Source organism: Nycticebus coucang, chromosome 4 (assembly GCF_027406575.1).
Source record: "Nycticebus coucang isolate mNycCou1 chromosome 4, mNycCou1.pri, whole genome shotgun sequence".
NCBI lineage: Eukaryota > Metazoa > Chordata > Mammalia > Primates > Lorisidae > Nycticebus > Nycticebus coucang.
This window is the reverse complement of record NC_069783.1, coordinates 30204979-30224823: the sequence shown is the minus strand read 5'-3', so window position 1 is coordinate 30224823 and position 19845 is coordinate 30204979. Positions and strand designations below refer to the sequence as shown.

The window sequence follows — 19845 nt, the reverse complement described above, 5'->3', positions numbered from 1 at the left end:
TGTAAATATAAATAAGTTATATATAATATATAAATATAAATATCATTGATAAGTGTCTGGAAAACATGATTCAATTGGATAGCATCAGGTCTCATGAATTTGTGAATTTGAAGAAAACGCTTTAATTTTAGTTGTTTTTTTTTTTTTTTTCTTTTCAGTTTTTGGCCAGGGCTAGGTTTGAACCGCCACCTCCCGTATATGGGGCCAGTGCCCTACTCCTTGAGCCATAGGCGCTGCCCCAAGAAAACTCTTTAAGGCATTCTGATACATACCTCTGGTTAAAGATGGCTTAGAAGCTATCTTAATTTTGGAATTGTAAGTATGTGTTACTTTGCCAAGTGCTGTATGCTTTCTAGTGTCCTATTGAATTTTTTTTTTTTTTTTTGAGACAGAGTCTCATTTTCTTGCCCCTGGTAGAGTGCTGTGGCCTCATAGTTCACAGCAACCTCAAACTCTTGGGCTCAAGCAGTCTTCTTAGCCTCCCAAGTATCTGGGACTATAGGTGCCCACCACAATGCTAGCATTTTTCTTTTAGAGATGGGGTCTTGCTCTTGCTCAGGCTGGTCTCCTGAGCTCAAGCAATCCATATGCCTGGGCCTCCCAGAGTTCTGGAATTACAGGCGTGAGCACCACACCTGGCTTGTAAACAGTTTTTTTTAAAACTTAAAAATATTAATCTACATTAACTTGATAATATTTTGATTTTAGTCTTTGGGTACAAATTCTTTGATTAGAATTCTGTATCACCTTTCTCCCACAAACTATGCTTACACATAGTCTAAAAATTTTAGTTTCAATTTTTTTTTTTTAAATAGTCATTATTTATTTATTTAGAAAAGTCTTATTCTGTTGCCCTGGGTAAAGTGCGGGGCATCATAGCTCACAGCAACCTCAAACTTTGGGCTCAAGCAGTTCTCTTGCCTCAGCCTCCCCAGTAGCTGTGACTATAGGCACCTGCCACTGCCTGGCAATTTTTAGAGAAATTTCCTCTGGCTCAGGCTTGTTTCGGAACCTGTGAACTCAGGCAATCCACCCTCCTTGGCCTCCCAGAGTGCTGGGATTATAGGCATTAGCCACCTTGCCCAGTCTTCAGTTTCAAATTTTTTTTTTTTTTTTGCAGTTTTTGGCTAGGGCCAGGTTTGAACCTGCCACCCCCAGTATATAGGGCTGGTGCCCTACTCCTTGAGCCACAGGCACCGCCCTCAGTTTCAAATTTTTTGAAAGTAGAGTAAGATTTTAGACATTTAAGAAGTGATTTGTAGAATGGTTTATCTTTTTCTCTAATTTTCCATCATATTATCTGTCTCTAATTTGACAGTCATTTGAAAGCCTTCAACTTAATTTTGATACAAATGCCTTGTCATAGTGCCTTTGAGGTGCCACAACAAAATGCCACAAACTAGGTGACTTGTAAACAATTCATTTCTCATTTTTCTGGATGCTTGGAAGCTCAAGATAAGGTTGTCTGGTGAGGGCCTGCTCTGTGTTTCTCAGATTGCACCTTCTAGCTTTGTTCTCACGTGACGGAGATGGACTAGCTAGCTCCTTGGGGTCTCTCATAATGGCACCAATCTCATTTATGAAATGATCTGATCACCACCAGAAGTCCCTGTACTGCTAATCCCATTACCTTAGTGGTTAGGACTTCAGCATAGAAATTTTGGGGGAATGCAATGTTCAGACAATAGCACACCTTTTGCATTATGTATTTAAATTGCATTGGTTTCTATAATTTTTTTTTTGCAGTTTTTGGTCAGGGCCAGGTTTGAACCTACCACCTTCGGTATATGGGGCCAGTGCCCTACTCTTGTGAGCCACAGTTACTACCCCTCTTTTTTTTTTTTTTTTTAAGAGACAGAGTCTCATTTTGTCACCCTCAGTAGAGTGCTGTGGTGTCACAGCTCACAGCAACCTCCAGCTCTTGGGCTTAAGCGATTCTCTTGCCTCAGCCTCCCAAGTAGCTGGGACTACAGGCACCTGCCCGACTATTTTTTTGTTGCAGTTTTTGGTCGGGGCCGGGTTTGACCCCACCACCCTCGGTATATGGGCTGGCGCCCTACCCATTGAGCCATAGGTGCAGCCTGGTTTCTATAATATTTAATTATATCATGGCAATACCTAGGACAACTGGAATAAAGTTGGAGAACATGATTGATCTTTGTCAGTCATGCACACAAACGTGGGGAGAGTACAATAGTGTGAGGGTTTTTAAAAAAAATGTAGTCTAGGCTGGGCAACTGTTACTCAGTAGTTAGGGCACTGGCCACATACATTGGGATTGGTGGGTTCGAACCTGGCCCAGGCCAGCTAAGCAATGACAACAACAAAGAATAGCTAGGCATTGTGGCGGGTGCCTTTAGTCCCAGCTACATGGAAGGCTAGTCAAGAGAATTGCTTTAGCCCAAGAGTTTAAGGTTGCTGTGAGCTGTGACACCATGCCACTCTACTGAGGGTGACATAGTGAGACTGTCTCAAAAAAAAAAAAGGATGTGGTCTACTACCTTCAAGACTTTTACTGGGCATTATTCAGTGGGTTTTTTCTTTTTTTTTTTAAATCATTTTGTTTTACTGTACAAATGGAGAGCATCACTTCAATAAATTGGTTATATATAATAGCCGGGCGTTGTGGCGGGGACCTGTAGTCCCAGCTACTCGGGAGGCTGAGGCAAGAGAATCGCTTAAGCCCAGGAGTTGGAGGTTGCTGTGAGCTGTGTGAGGCCACGGCACTCTACCGAGGGCCATAAAGTGAGACTCTGTCTCTACAAAATAAATAAATTGGTTATACGAAAATCAGTTTAGAAACTTCTACTCTATACTATACTTTGGTCAGGTATTTTATGTGTAGCTGCAATTATAAAAATAATTTCTACCCTTTGGCCACTTAATTTATTGCTTGAGATAAGGTCTTGTTCTGTTGCCCAGGCTAGAGTGCAGTGGTGTCATCATATCTCACTGCAACTTTAGACTCCTGGGCTCAAGCAATTCTGCCTCTGCTTCCCTGATGGTTGGGAATACACGTGCCAGCCATCACAACCTGGTTAATCTTTCTATTTTTTGTAGAGCTGAGGTCCTACAGTGTCCTGCATGACCACTTAGTTTAAGTGGAGTAGATATTGTTTAGCAAATAAATATAGAGTAAAAACTGTTTAAGTTGTTGTTATTGTTGTTTTATTTTGTTTTTTAGACAGGGTCTCTTGCTTGGGCTAGCGTTCAGTGGTGTCTTCATAGCTTATTGCAGCCTCAAACTTCTTGGCCCTATCTAGCTTCCTGCCTTAGCCTTCCAGGTGGCTGGAAACTACAGGCTCATCACCATGCTTGGTTATTTATTTATTTATTTATTTATTTTATTTATTTATTTTTTTGTAGAGACAGAGTCTCACTTTATGGCCCTCGGTAGAGTGCCGTGGCCTCACACAGCTCACAGCAACCTCCAACTCCTGGGCTTAAGCGATTCTCTTGCCTCAGCCTCCCAAGTAGCTGGGACTACAGGCTCCTGCCACAACGCCCGGCTATATTTATTTATTTTTTAATTTTTTGTAGGGACAAGATCTTGCTATGTTGCTCAGGGTGGTCTCAAAATATTGGCCTTAAGCTATCTTCCTACCTTGAATTATATATGCATGAACCAGAAGGGCTGGCTAAGACTGAGTTTTGTTTTTGGGTTTGTTGGTTTTTGTTCTTTTATTTTTTGAGCCAGAGTCTTGTTCTATCACCTTACGTAGAGTGCAGTGGTGTCTTCTTAGTTCACTGCAATGTCCAACTCCTGGGCTGCTGCAATCCTCCTCCTCTACCCTACTGAGTAGCTGAGACTATAGGCATTACCATGAGGTCTGGCTAATTTTTTTATTTTTAATAGAGATGGGTTCTTGTTCTTTCTCAGGCTGGTCTCAAACTTGTAAGCCCAAGTGATCCTGTCTCAGCCTCCCAGAGTGCTACGATTACACAAGAGCCACAATGTCCACTTAACAGTGAGTTTTTGAATTATGGCCCCTGGGACAAATTTTTTTTTTTTTTTTTTTGGTAGAGACAGAGTTTCACCGTACCACCCTCGGTAGAGTGCCGTGGCATCACACGGCTCACAGCAACCTCTAACTCTTGGGCTTACGCGATTCTCTTGCCTCAGCCTCCCAAGCAGTTGGGACTACAGGCGCCTACCACAACGCCCGGCTATTTTTTTTGTTGCAGTTTGGCCGGGGCTGGGTTTGAACCTCCCACCCTTGGCATATGGGGCCGGCGCCCTACTCACTGAGCCACTGGCGCCGCCCAGGGACAAATTTTTTTTCTATTGTGGCAGTCAATGTTAAAGAGATGTGAGTTATATATGCTTCTTGAGGCTCAAGACTCAAAACCAGCTTAAGTTAAATACAACTCACATGGCAATTAATATGTTAAAGATTGATAACTTCCTGTGAGAAACATGACAGAATAGTTCTAAGAATAGCATAAAATACTGTAGCCAGATATTTTCCTGGACTTGTTTACAAAAAGACGTTAACAAATTGAAGGCCTGACACATTATCAACAAACTGGATAAATGAGGCAGAAGATGAAACCTGTGAGTAGCTATAACTGAGAATCCCCTTGTTTAAAAATCCCTGGGTGTAAATTAGGGACAAAAAGTAATATAACAGTGAAAAATAGGTCACCAGAGATAAAAGGGGCAGCTGGTAATGAGTATTTAATTTTAAAATATTTGTCTTTTTTTTTTTTGTAGAGACAGAGTCTCACTGTACCGCCCTTGGTAGAGTGCCGTGGCATCACACACCTCACAGCAACCTCTAACTCTTGGGCTTAAGCGATTCTCTTGCCTCAGCCTCCCGAGCAGCTGGGACTACAGGCACCCGCCACAACGCCCGGCTATTTTTTGTTGCAGTTTGGCCGGGGCTGGGTTTGAACCCGCCACCCTCGGCATATGGGGCCGGCGCCCTACTCACTGAGCCACAGGTGCCGCCCTAAAATATTTGTCTTTTAAAAAAACTTCCCAGCCTTTAAAAAAGCTTTTATATTGTTGACTCATTTATTTCATTTCTGGGAATCCTAAATATTAGCAATAAATATGGGAAAGATTTTTGTACAAAATTTCATTGTGGAACATTGGAAATGAATAGATGTTATCTTATTGGAATCAAATATGTTAAGTACCTAGCCCAGTGTCAGCTACATAGTAATTATTTAATAAATGCTACTTTTTTTTTTTTTTTTTTTGTAGAGACAGAGTTTCACTTTATCGCCCTCGGTAAAGTGCCGTGGCGTCACACAGCTCACAGCAACCTCCAACTGCTGGGCTTAGGCGATTCTCCTGCCTCAGCCTCCCGAGTAGCTGGGACTACAGGCGCCTGCCACAACGCCCTGCTATTTTTTTGTTGCAGTTTGGCTGGGGCTGGGTTTGAACCTGCCACCCTCAGTATATGGGACCAGCGCCCTGCTCACTGAGCCACAGGCGCCGCCCCTTAGTGTTTCACTCTGTCAACCTGGGTAGAGTGCCGTCGTGGTGTAATAGCAATCTAAAAGCAATCTCAAATTCTTGGGTCCAAGCAATTCTCTTTCCTTAGGCTTCTGAGTAGCTGAGACTACTGGGCCCTGTTGCCTGCCACAACGCTTGGCTAATTTTTCTATTTTGGGGTCTTGCTTTCCTCTGGCTGGTATTGAATTCCTGAGCTCAAGTGATCCACTCACTTCAGCCTCACAGAGTGCTAGGATTACAGGTGTGATTACTGTACATGGCCCAATAAGTGTTTCTTAATAATTTTTTTTTTTTTTTTTTGCAGGTTTTGGCTGGGGCTGGGTTTGAACCCGCCACTTCTGGCATATGGGGCCGACGCCCTACCCCTTTGAGCCACAGGTGCCACCCATAAGTTTGGTTTTTAAAGTAGAATGTGGATGGTGCCTATGGCTCAAAGGAGTAGGGCGCCTGCCCCATATACCAGAGGTGGTAGTTTCAAACCCAGCCCCGGACAAAAAAAAAAATAAAGCAGAATACAGGCAAGTTGACTGATACTAGATTAAAGCACCAGTTTGTTTTACTTTTTAAGTTGTGTTCATATTTTTTTAGAGACAGCCTGTTTTGCCCAGGCTGGCCTTAAACTCCTGGCCTCGGGCAGCGCCTGTGGCTCAAGGAGTAGGGCACTGGTCCCATATGCCTGAGGTGGCGGGTTCAAACCCAGCCCCAGCCAAAAACCAAAAAAAAAAAACTCCTGGCCTCAGTGACTCCTCCTGTCTTACTCCGGATGCCAGTCATTGTGCCCAGTAGAGCACCAGTTTTATTTTTTAATTTTTTAGAGACAGAGTCTCACTTCATCACCCTTGGAAGAGTGCTGTGGTGTCACAGCTCATAGCAACCTCCAACTCCTGGGTTTTAGGTGGTTCTCTTGCCTCAGCCTCCTGAGTATCTGGGGCTACAGGCGCCTGCCACAACACCCGGCTATCTTTCTGTTGTAGTTTGGCTGAGGCTGGGTTTGAACCCACCACCCTTGGTATATGGGGCCAGTGCCCTACTCACTGAGCCACAGGCGCTGCCCATAGAGCACCGGTTTTAATTGAAATCAAGAGCTAGGTGCAGTGGCTCATGCCTGTAATCCCAGCAACCTGGGAGGCAGAGGTGGGTGGATTGCTTTCAGGAGTTTGAGAGTAGCCTGAGCAAGATTGAGACCATGTCTCTACTGAAAAAAACAAAACAAAACAAAAAAACATGGAGGCACCTGTGGCTCAAGGAGTAGGGTGCCGGCCCCATATACCGGATGTGGCGGGTTAAACCCAGCTCCAGCCCCAAACTGCAATTAAAAACAAACAAACAAAAAAAAAAAAACCCAGAAAAATTAGCTGGGTGGCATGGCAGATTGCTGGAGGCTGAAGAAAGTGGATGTCTTGAGCCCAGGAGTTTGAGGTTGCTGTGAGCTATGATAATATCATGATATTCTAGCCTGGGGCAAAAAAGTGCCGCTCAGTCTCAAGGAAAAAAAAATATCAAAAGAATGTCTCTATTCTCAACTCTTTTCTCAGCTCCCTGATTTGTTGAAAACATTGTATCATTTTAGAATATCTTCTTGATCTAGGGGGCTTTCAGTGTTGGGAGGGGCTCCTAAAGTTGTCTGTCAGCTGTAGATTAGCTAAATCTGAAATTGGTTAATTTAATATTGCCATGTTAATTTGAAAAACTAAGGATGTTACTAAATTGGATTTTTTTGATATAGGAAATATATGTATTTGGCACAAAATTAAAAAGATACACAAAGATATATATTGAAAACATTAAATCCTTTGTCCATCCTTATACCTCAGCCACCCAATTACTGTTACCAGTTTGTTGTTACGTAATTTCTAGAAGTAACCCTTTTGTATTCAAGTGTATGAAAATAGTCATTTTTACACAAATAGTAGCATACTTTACATATTCTGCAGTTTGATTCCCACTCCCTTTTTCTTTTTTTTTGTTTTTTGTTAGAGACGGGGTTGCACTCTATTGCCTGGGGTAGAGTACAGTGGTGTCTTCACTACAACCTCAAATGCCAGGGCTTACGTGATCCTCCTGCCTTAGCTTCCAGAGTAGGTGGACTACAGGCACAGGTGCCACCACATCCAGGTAATTTTTGTATGTTTTGTAGAGACAGAGGTCTTGCTATGTTGCTGAGGCTGGTCTTGAACTCCTGGCTTCAAGTAATCCTTCCACCTTGGCCTTCCAAAGTGCTACAGGCTTGCCTTTTCACTTTTTTTGAAACTTTTTCCACACCAGTACATAGTACCACTTTATTCTTTTTTTTTTTTTGAGACAGAGTCTCATTATGTCACCCTTGTCACAGCTCACAGCAACCTCCAATTCTTGGGTTTAAGTGATTCTCTTGCCTCAGCCTCCCCAGTAGCCGGGACTACTGGTGCCTGCCACAACGCCTGGCTATTATTTTTGTTGCAGTTGTCATTGTTGTTTAGCAGGCCTGGGTGGGTTAGAACCCATCTGCCTTTGTGTAAGTGGCCAGCACCCTAACCACTGTGGTATGGGCCCTGAGTCCACTTTATTCTTTTTTTTTTTTTTTTTTTTGGTAGAGACAGAGTCTCACTTTACTGCCCTCGGTAGAGTGCCATGGCGTCACATGGCTCACAGCAACCTCCAGGTCTTGGGCTTATGTGATTCTCTTGCCTCAGCCTCCCGAGCAGCTGGGACTACAGGCGCCTGCCACAACGCCCGGCTATTTTTTTTTTTGTTGTTGTTGCAGTTCGGCCGGGGCTGGGTTTGAACCCACCACCCTCGGTATATGGGGCCAGTGCCCTACTCACTGAGCCACAGGCGCCGCCCCACTTTATTCTTTTTAATGGATCTATATTTATATCCTAATATATCAAGTTTCACATTAATACTGTGGTTGGTTGTAGTTGTTAGTGCAGACTACTGGAGTGAGTATTGGATGTATGTTTCAGGATATTTGTGCATGGCTGGGTACAGTGGCTTACTCCTATAATCCTAGTACTCTGGGAAGGTGAGGCTGGAGGATCGCTTGAGCTCAGGAGACCAGCCTGAACAAGAGTGAGATCCCTATCTCTATTTTTTTTTTTATTTTTATTAAACCATAGCTGTGTACATTAGTATGATTGTGGGGCACCATACACTTGGTTCATATATCGTTTGACACATTTTCATCACATTAGTTAACATAGCTTTTGTAGCATTTTCTTAGTTATTTTGCTAAGACCTTTACATTCCACATTTACTAGGATTCACATCCCTATCTCTATTAAAAATAGAAAAATTAGCAGAGGGTATTGTGGTGGGCACCTGGAGTCTCAGCTCTCAGGGGGCTGGGACAGAATTGCTTGAACCCATAAGTTTGGTTGCTGTGAGCTAGGCTGACACCATGGTACTCTAGCTTATGGTAACAGAGTGAGCCTGTCTCAAAAAAAAAAAAAAAAAAAAAAAAAAAAAAAAAAGAAAGAAAAAAAAAAGAAAAGGAAAGAAAGAAAGTAAGAAAAAAGAAGTGGCCAATCATGGTGGTTCACACCTGTAATCCTAGCACTCTGGGAGGCAGGTGGATTGCCCTAAGCTCACAGGTTCAAGAGCAGCCTGAGTGAGAGCAAGACCTTGTCTCTAAAAATAGCTGGGTGTTGTAGCAGGCACTTATAGTCCTAGCTACTTGGGAGTCTAAGGCAAGAGAATCGCTTGAGTCCAAGAGTTGGAGGTTGTTGTGAGCTGTGATGCCATGGCACTCTACCAAGGGCCAAAAGTGAGACACTGTCTCAATTAAAAAAAAGAAAAGAATGAAATAAAGAAAAAGAAAAGAAAAAAACCTTCAAACTAAGACAATTGAAAGCAAAATTAAACAACAAAAAATGAAGGTATGTGCACTACTGTTAGATTTAGGACAAATGATTGTGCCTTATTTACCTCCAGCTCTTGGGTTTAGGCAATTGTCTTGCTTTAACCTCCACAGTAGCTGGGACTACAGGCCCTTGCCAAAATGCCTGGCTAAGCCTTCTTATTTTTTGAAGACTGTGCTTCTTTTTTTTTTGAGACAGAGTCTCACTTTGTCGCCCTTGTTAGAGTGCCATGGCGTCACACAGCTCACAGCAACCTCCAGCTCTTGGGCTTAAGCGATTCTCTTGCCTCAGCTTCCTGAGTAGCTGGGACTACACGCGCCCGCCACAATGCCCAGCTTTTTTTTGTTGCAGTTTGGCTGGGGTTGGGTTTGAACCCGCCACTCTCAGTATATGGGGCCAGCACCCTACTCACTGAGCCACAGGCGCCGCCCGAAGCCAGTGCTTCTTAAGACGGTCTGATTAATGAAGGTTCCCACCTTGCCCACTACTATGAATGATGTTTATGGGGTGTCAAACTCATATCACTGGTGGCCAGAATGGAATTTGCTGATAACATGAGAATTGTACAGTTTTGCCAAGTAAGGTTCTCCTGGAACGCAAAGTATGCATTTTGCATTATGTGAATTTTCTTTAATTTAGTGGAGGTGGTTAAGTGAATATTTTCAACTTATTTCTTTCAAGAGTGTACCTGAATAATGTAGCCATAATAAGGCAGACAGGGGAGTAATCGTGTATTACATTAAGAACATTCTAGTGGCACAGTGGCTCATGCCTGTAATCCCAGCACTTTGGGTGGATGAGTCAAGAGGATCTCTTAAGGCCAGGAGTTTGAGACTAGCTGGCCAATATAATGAGACCCTGTCTCTACAAACAATAAAAAAAAAAATTAGCCAGTCATTGTGGTGGGTGCTGTCTGTAGTCTCAGCTTCTTGGAAGGCTGAGAGGCAGGAGGACTGCTTGAGTCCAGTTGTTTGAGGCTGCAGCAAGCCATTGTTCTCTAGCCTGGGCAACAGAATGAGACCTTGTCTTAAAAACCCAAAACAAAAAATAACTGCCCACTCCCCCCAAAACCACCCACCAACTCCCCAGAAAACCCAACAAAATTCCCCTATATTCTAGAGACAATACAGGATAACTTGCACTTTAGTTGTCATTGTTGTTTTTGCTGAGTTTTACAAGTGAGAAAAACTCTTTGGGGGAAGAAGTATCCAACTGAGCATTTTAATACGGAGGAATCTTAATTTTAAATTAGATTGCTAGTTTGGAATGAGACTTACAATTGTTGCTAGGAGCAGGGGATAATAAGAACAGACTTGGCCAGGTGTGGTAGCTTATGCTTATAGTCCCCGAACTTTGGGAGGCCTAAGTGGGAGGATTGCTTGAGGCCAGGAATTTGAGGCTGTAGTGAGCTATGACCATGCCACTGTACTCCAGCCTGGGCGACAGAAGGAAAGCCTGTCTCTGAAAATGAACGAATGAATGGAATAGAGATTCAGTGGAGATTTTAGCTTAATTAACTTTGTAGAATTAAGTCAGACGTGTTCTAATAATTGACCAGGTTTTAGGATAGGGATTTCACACAAAATCCTTGGAAAATGTTGGAGAGGGAACAGAATGGTGCCTTTTTTCTTTTTGTAGTATATCTTATAGCCCTAGGAAACTCTAAACTTGAATATTAGTTGGTTTTGTACTTTGGGGTTTTACCAGGGGCAGGTTTATTGTAAAACTCAGATTTACAATTTTATGGTTATAACCCCCAAATTTTCATCGACGAGAAGGAACTTTTGCTTATTCTTTATCTAGTTTTGGAATAGTTTATGTATTTTATAATAAAATTTTACAAAGATGTTGCCAACATGTAGACAATATTTTGTAAACAAAGGTACATTTAGCTATAATTTCTATTTTCCCTATGTATGGTGACTTTAGGAGGACATTTTCAGAGGAGCAAGCTATCCCCCGTTGCTGTGATTCTTCCACAATTGTAAAGGAATTGTTTCTGACGCTTATGTGGAATAATGGGATTTATAACGTAAGCTAGAAATAATATTTTTTGTATGCCTATCCTGTCACGCTCCTTTACATTCCGTAACCTCCGTTCACCCTGTTGTTACCCCCATTTTACAGTTGAGAATAACTGAGGCTAGCACTTTAATTAAGGGAGATAAAACATGCACGTGAATAAATGTAACATGAAACAAGATAAATTTGTTACATTGACCACGTAAAGCAAAAACTAACATTTGAAGGACCAGCGGCGCACTTTACCACGTGCCCGTTTCTGCAAATGAACTTTTGGTGTGGTGTGGCCACAGACTGGCATCCCTAGGAATGAAACCTTGAGAGTGCGAATCCACCAAGGATTCCTCTGTAGGAAGGGAAACACCACCTGAACTTTCCTCCAGGAAAGCCTCATCTGCGTGCCCTCGGTGCTCTTCATTTAAGGAAGTTGGCTGGGGGAGGGGGTTTGCCTTGCGGCTGCGTCCTGCTCCCTGCGCGCTCCCCCACCCCCAGCCTCTGCTGCTGCTAAACCCCGGAAGAGCGGAGCGTGCACGTTGAGATTCCTCGGCGGGCCTGGCAGCAGTGCTGGGCATGCTCAGTGGGCAGGACTCGTTAGAGTGGCGAGTAAGGAAGCGTTGGCTCTTCTCTGGGTCTGCCTTCCCCGGTTCAGGCCCCGGCCCTGGGCTTTTGTGTGCGCGGAGCCGCAGCTACAGCTGCCTGTTCTCGGGGCCGCCCGACCCCAAATGCCGGCTGGCCTGTCCGGTTTCCGCCGTTAACCTCGCCGAGCGGCCGGGAGGAGGAGCGGGGCGGGGCCGGCGGGCGGGCGGACAGGCAGGAGGGCCCAGCCGGGGGTGGGGGTGGGTGCTGGGAGCCCCGCGGGGGGTGGGGGGAGGGGGCGGGCGCGGAGTCACGGGGGTGGGGTCACCGGCGGTGGCTTCGGGAGGCCAACTGGGAGGGGAGGGGGCCGTGGGGGCGGCTCGGCGGAACCAGCCCCGGCTGGGGAGCAGTGGCGACTCCGGGGGCCGGGGCCAGGGCTTTCCGGGCTTCGGTGAAGCCGCCGTGGGCCCCATCTTCCGGCGGTCCGCGGAGTTTGTGGTGATTGTTGCTGCTACCGACACCGCCCCGGCTGCCATCTCCTCCTTCTGGGCCGCCGCCACCTCCTCTTCCTCCTCCTCCTGGGCCGGGCCGATCCCCTCCCCGCTGCCGCCTCCTCCTGGGCTGGGCCCGCGGTGTCTCGTCCCCTCGCGGAGCCGCTCCTGCCGCCGTCGCCGCCGCCGCCTCCTCATTCATCCTCGTGCACCATAGGCGGCACAGGCACCAAGATGTCCAACCGAGTGGTCTGCCGGGAAGCCAGTCACGCCGGGAGCTGGTACACAGCCTCAGGTAGGGCCCCAGGCCCCCCGCCCTCCGCGGCCGCCGCCGCCTGGCCCCGCGCCCGGCCGGCCGAGGTCGGCGGCCGGGCCGCGCGGCGGCGGCGGGCGGGGACGAGGGAGCGGACGGGCCGCCAGGCGCGGACCGCGTGCGGAGGGAGCGGGCCGAGGCCGACCTCGCCGCCTCCCCCACCCGGGTGGCCGGCAGCCCGCCGGCCGGCCGGCCGGCCTTACGCTCCCCAGAGTTGGCGGAGAGGGAGAGTTGCTGCCTCGCAGCCTGCGTCCTCCCTCGGGACCAGGCTGACGGAGAGAACGTGCTCCCGGATCCGAGTCTACTTGTCGCCTGCTCTGGGTCGCTGGAAGCTGGCGGCCGGCCGCTGCTGCCATCCCCGGGAAGGACCGTGTGCCGGGCGCCAAGCCTGGCTCACCACACCTCTGGGCAGCGACCCTCTGCCCACTTGCCAAGTGGGGGACGCGCTTTGCTCCCTCCTCCGCTTCCCTGCCCTCCCTGGCGGCGGTCAGAAGGGCGCCCTCTCCCCGCGCGAGTTTTCTCTGGCTGCCCACCGAGCCGCCTCGCTCCCAGCCCGGGAGGAAGTCTTCTCGCGTTTTGCCTCTGGCACTTTGGAAAGGCAGGCGGCGTTTTCCCTCACCTTTAAGCGCTCCGCTCTACTGGAAGGAGTGAAGGGTAGTGCTTTTTCATGTTACCAGACTGGAGACAAGGTCTTCTCATGAGAGAGCTGTCAGAGGAGGGTCTTTCCGAGATTTGTCGCCTTGTATGTTGGGGTTAGAGTAGAAGTAGTGCTAAACAGGGGCTTTGGGTGGCCTCCCAGTTCTTTTGTCAGTGTTTGCATTGTTGCTGTCATTCACGAAAGGGGCAGCTGGAGATGGCATCAGCACTTTTCCTGAGCAGCCTCCTCGATCTCCAGTCGCCCAACACCGAGCAGGTGCTGGACTACCCAACAAATTAGTTTAGGCTTTGAACGAATTTAATCTTCTGTCTCCATTGTCTGACAACATTTTAGAGTTCTCTATGTAAGAGAGTGTAGGGACTTTCCTTTTAATAAAGCTCTTGTTAGAATGCCTGTTTCTGGGATTATTTTCAGGAGTCAGATTTCTGGTTTGTTAACAATTCCACTGTGATTCCTAATACTGTTCAGTCATTTGGTATTGGCTTATCAATAACTAGACCTCGCTTCTTAATGTAAATGGGATCGTATGGGTTGGACAGTGAGATGGTTTGGGAGAAAAAAAGATTTGGAAGAAAATAAATTTTTCTGGGGTTGCTAAACTTCCTTATTAATACATGCATCTTACTGACTCAATGAGGATTTGCTGTGTTAAGACCCAGAAGAATTGTGATGATTGGATTTGCAGCTATAGCTAACAGGTAGCTATAGTTTGGCATTAAAGAAATATGACATTTGTGGTTACCGTGGCCTTTCTTCATGATCCTAGAATACTTCATCAACATTTTATCAGTTCTCACAACGGAGAATGTCAGTTAAGCTATTGTTGTTCAACATATGGGAAAACTAGAGAAGTTCAGTGATGTGCCCAAGACTCCTTATACTGAGCCAGTGGCAAAACAGGAGTTTGGAAATGGGAGTTCCTGGCTCTTGAGTTTGTCCTAACATCAGTGTATTATTAATATTAGTTATCAATGAGTAATGGCCTTTTCAGGGTTGTAAATGACTAAACTTTTTCTTCCATGTTTGGAATACTGTTTTGAAGAATTTAAAAGAGTTTAAAAATCTCAGGTTTTCTTTCTTGGCCATGTTTTTTTTTTTTGCTCATTTTGGTTTTCTGTACTTTTCTATAAGTGTTTTAAACTTCTATTGTTTCCAATGGAATGTGGGCAAGTGATTTTGGAGGAATTTTTATAGATTCTTGAACATTCTTTGGATAATAGGACATAGCTTACACTTTGGACTTGGAAAATCGTCTTCAGTGTATCTTCTGAAATATAAAATGAATCCCTTAATCCAGCTCAAAAAAGTCTGTGATTACAGTTGTCAATTGTGAACTAAAATGCATTATTTTCTTGAAAAATTTGAATGTATTCTTATTTCCTTAAATTCTGAGTGATATCAATAATGCCATTTTTGGCGTATGAATTGTTGTAGAGAAACTTAAAATTAAGACCATGTGGGCGGGGCCTGTGGCTCAGTGAGTGGGGCGTTTGCCCCATATACCAAGGGTGGTGGGTTCAAACCTGGCCCCGGCCAGACTGCAACAAAAAATAACTGGGTGTTGTGGAGGGTGCCTGTAGTCTCAGCTACTCAGGAGGCTGAGGCCAGAGAATCCCCTAAGCCCAGGAGTTGGAGGTTGCTGTGAGCTGTGACGCCATGGCACCCTACCGAGGGCAACGAAGAGAGACTCTGTCTCTAAAAAAAAAAAAAAAAAAATTAAGACCATGTATGAGACTTTTTGGGGTGTGTGTAACTTTTTAAACTTGGGTAATAATTGACTGTGAAATTAAAGCAATTTAGGTGTAAAAGCTTGTGTTGTATCTTAAAAAGTAAATGAAATAAAACTATAGATACCTAAACTTCAAATTGCTTTTCTAACTTCTATCTTTAATATGGCAGTATACCTACGCTGGTAACATTGTTGGGAAAATTCTACTTGTTTTATGGTTTCTCTAGTAAACTAGTCCTAAAAATATGTGGGGAATAGAAAAGAGAGATGTGTTTGTGGATTGTCATTCTATGGTTTCTACAGCATTCAGCTTGCGTCCCATAGAATTAAGGTGTTCAATTACTGATATAACTAAAGGCAAAATCACATTTGCTTCAGTTATTTCGTTATTTCAGAAGAAAGTATGTGTGTAAATATATAACTATTACATATATATACACACATCTTCCTTTTTATTAATCTTTTCTTATAACTCGATCCATTGATAAAGATTACTATAAATTGTTGCTTGCCCTCAAGGAATTTTCAGTTTATTTATTAAAGTAATAACTCAAGGCAGCAAATAAATAATCAGATAAGTTGAGATAGTGCTTTTAAGATTTCTGGGGAGGGTGAAATCACTTTGATGTAGGATTCAAAGTATGCTTTGAAGGAGGGGTATTTGACTAGGTTTGGAACAGTAGGAAAGAACACTGGATTGGGAAACACTACAAACATACAGAGGCTGGTAAATCTAAATAGTTCAATTTAATAACGATGGAAGGTTCACAAGGGTGTAGTTCATGAGCCTGTAATAGTAGGCAGGTGCTAAAGTATCTATGATTATGAATGTTAGGTCTAATAGTGATTAGAGTTAGGTACTGAGGACTAGTGGTGGTTTCTGAGTAGGAAACTAATACGATGCAAGTATCATTTTAGGAAAATTAATCTCATAGGAAGGTTAATCCTCACTTCTTTACTGGTGTGCAGCAGGGATCAGTGAATAGACTATGGCCCATAGCCCAAATACAACCAGCAGCCTTCTTCTTTTTTTGTTTTTTTTTTTTTTTTTGGTAAGGTCCACTGGTTAAGAATGGTTTTTGAGGCTTGGCACCTCTGGCTCAAGTGGCTAAGGCGCCAGCCACATACACCTGACCTGGAGGGTTCGAATCCAGCCTGGGCCTGCCAAACAACAATGACGGCTGCAACCAAAAGATAGCCAGGCGTTGTGGCGGGCACCTGTAGTCCCAGCTACTTGGGAGGCAGAGGCAGGAGAATCGCTTGAGCCCAGGAGTTGGAGGTTGCTGTGAGCTGTGATGCCACAACACTCTACCCAAGGCGACAGCTTGAGTCTCTGTCTCAAAAAAAAGAATGGCTTTTTATTTTTAAAAGGTATAAAAAGCAAAAAAACCAATACAATAGGGACCATGTCCTACACATAAAGTATGAAATATTTACTGTTTGGACCTTTATAGAAAAAAATTGCTAACCCCTAGTATAGGTTCTCAAAGTGTGATCTTCCGACCAGCAGCATAATGTATCTAGTCTATTTCCTCATGATTTGTTACAGTTTTAATTATTTCAGACCCTTATCTTCTGTCAGGACCATCATAGCTGTCTCCTAACTCTACTCTACTTGTAGCTAACTCTGTCCTATTTACTGCTGCCTGAATAATTTGTCGACCATATTATTCCTTTGATCATTTCCTCACTGATCCATCTTGCCTCTTGGATGAGGTCTAAGTCCTTTCATGACTTGACACCTTCTCCCTACCCTATTCTAGTTCTTACTACCTATTTATACTACCTTTAAGCAACATCTAGCAGTTGTTCCTTGTTTCTTTAAATACATCATATTGTTTCTTATCAGTGTGCTTTTTCTCTTTCTTTCTTTTTTTTTTTTTTTTTTGAGACAGAGTCACTTTGTCGCCTTGGTAGAGTGCGGTGGCATCACAGCTCACAGCAACCTCAAACTCTTGGGCTCAAGCTATTCTCTTGCCTCAGCCTCGCAAGTGGCTAGGACTACAGGCGCCACGACAATGCCTGGCTGTTTTTAGAGAGGGGGGGTCTTGCTCTGGCTCAGGCAACCCACCCACCTTTGCCTCCCTACTCATCTTTTAAAGACTTAGGTGTTGGGCGCCGGCCCCATATACCGAGGGTGGCGGGTTCAAACCCAGCCCCGGCTGAACTGCGACAAAAAAATAGCCGGGCGTTGTGGCGGGCGCCTGTGGTCTCAGCTGCTCAGGAGGCTGAGGCGGGAGAATCGCTTAAGCCCTGGAGTTGGAGGTTGCTGTGAGCTGTGTGAGGCCACAGCGCTCTACAGAGGGCCATAAAGTGAGACTCTGTCTCTACAAAAAAAAAAAAAAGACTTAGGTGTTAACACCACCAAGAAACCTATCCTGATGATTTTCCTCCCTTGGGCGATTTTTGATGTTTCTTTGTGCTCCTATAATATCCTGTTGCATATCTTCATGCATTTACCTTGTCTTCTATAAATTATAATCTCCTTGAAGTCAGGGGCCACGGGCCATGTCTTACCCAATTTTTGTACCTAAGCACAGATTTCGTACATGGTTAATACGTAGCAAGTATTTAACCAAATGTTAGTTGTATAGTAGGTGATTAGCTTGTGGTAGGTATTGGTAGTATATGAATGGAGATACTGATGTTTAAATCTTCTTTTTTGCAATTTTTGGCTGGGGCTGGGCTTGAACCCACCACCTCCGGCATATGGCACCGGCGCACTACCCCTTTGAGCCACAGGCACCACCCACCCTGATATTTAAATATTGAAGAGCACTAAGGCTGATGTAGAACTGCTGCCAATCAAGTCTCCGAGCATAGTATAGATAAAGATTCTTGGTAGTAGGGTATCCAATGAATGCAAGATTTTTTAGAGGAGTATCACATACATACAGAAGGGTGGACAGCTGGATGAATAAGCACATTCAGATGATGGGCACCCTCATCAAGAAACATCAGTACTGGAACTCCCAACAAATACCCCTCCACCCTTTGCTTTGTGTTCCTTGTATTCTAATACTATAGAAATATTTTGCCTGTTTTTCAGTTCTGTACCAATAGAGTCAGATAACATGTATTCTTTGAGCTCCTTCTGCTTAACATTACATTTTTAAGATTAATCCCTGTTGTGTTTTTTATTCATTTTCATTGCTGTATTCGGTTGTGTGAATACAGTTTCTTCTGCTGTTGATGGACATTTGGTTTTTTAGTTTTGCTTCTATGAACATTCTTACACCTTTTTTGGGTAAATATATGTGTGATTTTTGTTGGGGATATACCTTGGGGTGGAATTATTAAGTCATGGTTTATGCATATATGTTTTGGTAGATTCTGCTAAAATTGTACAGGTGGTTTTAAAAATTTACACTCCCATCAGCAGTGTATAAGAGTTCTTGTTTCATATCTTTGCCAATACTTGGTTTTGTCAGTCTTTTTAGTTGTTGTGGAAGGGTGTGTAGTGGTATTGCAGTGTGGTTGTTCTTTTTTTTTTTTTTTTTTATTGCTGGAGATACATTGAGGGTACAAGATACCAGGTTACACTGATTGCATTTGTTAGGTAAAGTCCCTCCTACAATTGTGTCTTGCCCCCAAAAGGTGTGTCACACACCGAGACCCCACCCTCTCCCTCCTTCCCTCTCTCTGCTCTTCCCTTCTCCCATGCCCCTCCCTCCTTTCCTCTCAATGCTCTTCCTTTCCCCCAAGTCGCTCCCTCCTTCTCTCTCTCTGCTTTCCCCTTCCCCCACCCCACCCTGGGGACTAAGTCATTAATTGTCCTCATATCAAGATTGAGTACCTAGGATACATGCTCCTCCATTCTTGTGAAGCTTTACTAAGAATAATGTGTTCCACTTCCATCCAGGTTAATACAAAGGATGTAAAGTCTCCAGCTTTTTAATGGCTGAGTAGTATTCCATGGTGTACATATACCACAGTTTGTTAATCCATTCCTGGGTTGGTGGGCATTTGGGCTGTTTCCACATTTTGGCGATTGTAAATTGAGCTGCGATGCAGTGTCGTTTTAATTTATATTATCCTGATGACTAATATAAAATTGAACATTTTTTCATGTTAGGGACCCTATGTTTATTGGCCATTAGAATTCTGCTCTTGTGAAGTGTCTGTTAAACCTTCTGCCCTTTTTTCTGTTGAATTGTTTACTTTTCTTATATTGATTTGTAGATTTTTGTTTATTCTGGATACAGTTCTTTGTTAGTTTTATGTATTATAAATATCTTCCACCCTGTCCACCCTGTAGATGGATGGCCCTTTCAGAATCTTGATGATTAGCAAGTTAAAGTTTTTAATTTTAAAGAAGTCCAGTTTATTTATTGAGTAGTACTTTTTTGTTTCTTTTTATGAAATCAAAACTTGAATGTCATGAAGTTACTGTCCCGTGTTCTTCCTTAAGATCTTTATTATTTTACCTTTCATAGTAAGATCTATAATTTATCTGGTTGATTGGATATACGTATGCTGTGTATCTGAAGTAGCAGTACATTGTATTAAAATTTTTTTTTTTAGAGACAGAATCTCACTTTATCGCCCTTGGTAGAGTGCCATGATGTCACCGCTTGCATCGACCTCCAACTCCTGGGCTTAGGCGATTCTCTTGCCTCAGCCTCCCAAGTAGCTGGGACTACAGGTACCTGCCACAATGCCTGGCTATTTTTTTTTTGTTGTTGTTGTTGTTGCAGTTTGGCCGGGGCTGGGTTTGAACCCACCACCCTCCATATATGGGGCCGGCGCCCTA

General features: G+C 44.2%; 1 protein-coding gene across 1 annotated transcript in view; it reads left to right on the top strand.

The window, feature by feature from the left end:
- Nucleotides 1-11029: 11029 nt before the first annotated feature.
- Nucleotides 11030-19845, top strand: part of MEMO1 (mediator of cell motility 1) — a 144819-nt gene continuing 136003 nt past the window's right edge. Inside the window, 3 exon segments of the mRNA XM_053588048.1 lie at nucleotides 11030-12123; nucleotides 12125-12161; nucleotides 12610-12687. Of these exon segments, the coding sequence (XP_053444023.1) occupies nucleotides 11896-12123; nucleotides 12125-12161; nucleotides 12610-12687 (343 nt within the window). The 5' untranslated portion in view covers nucleotides 11030-11895.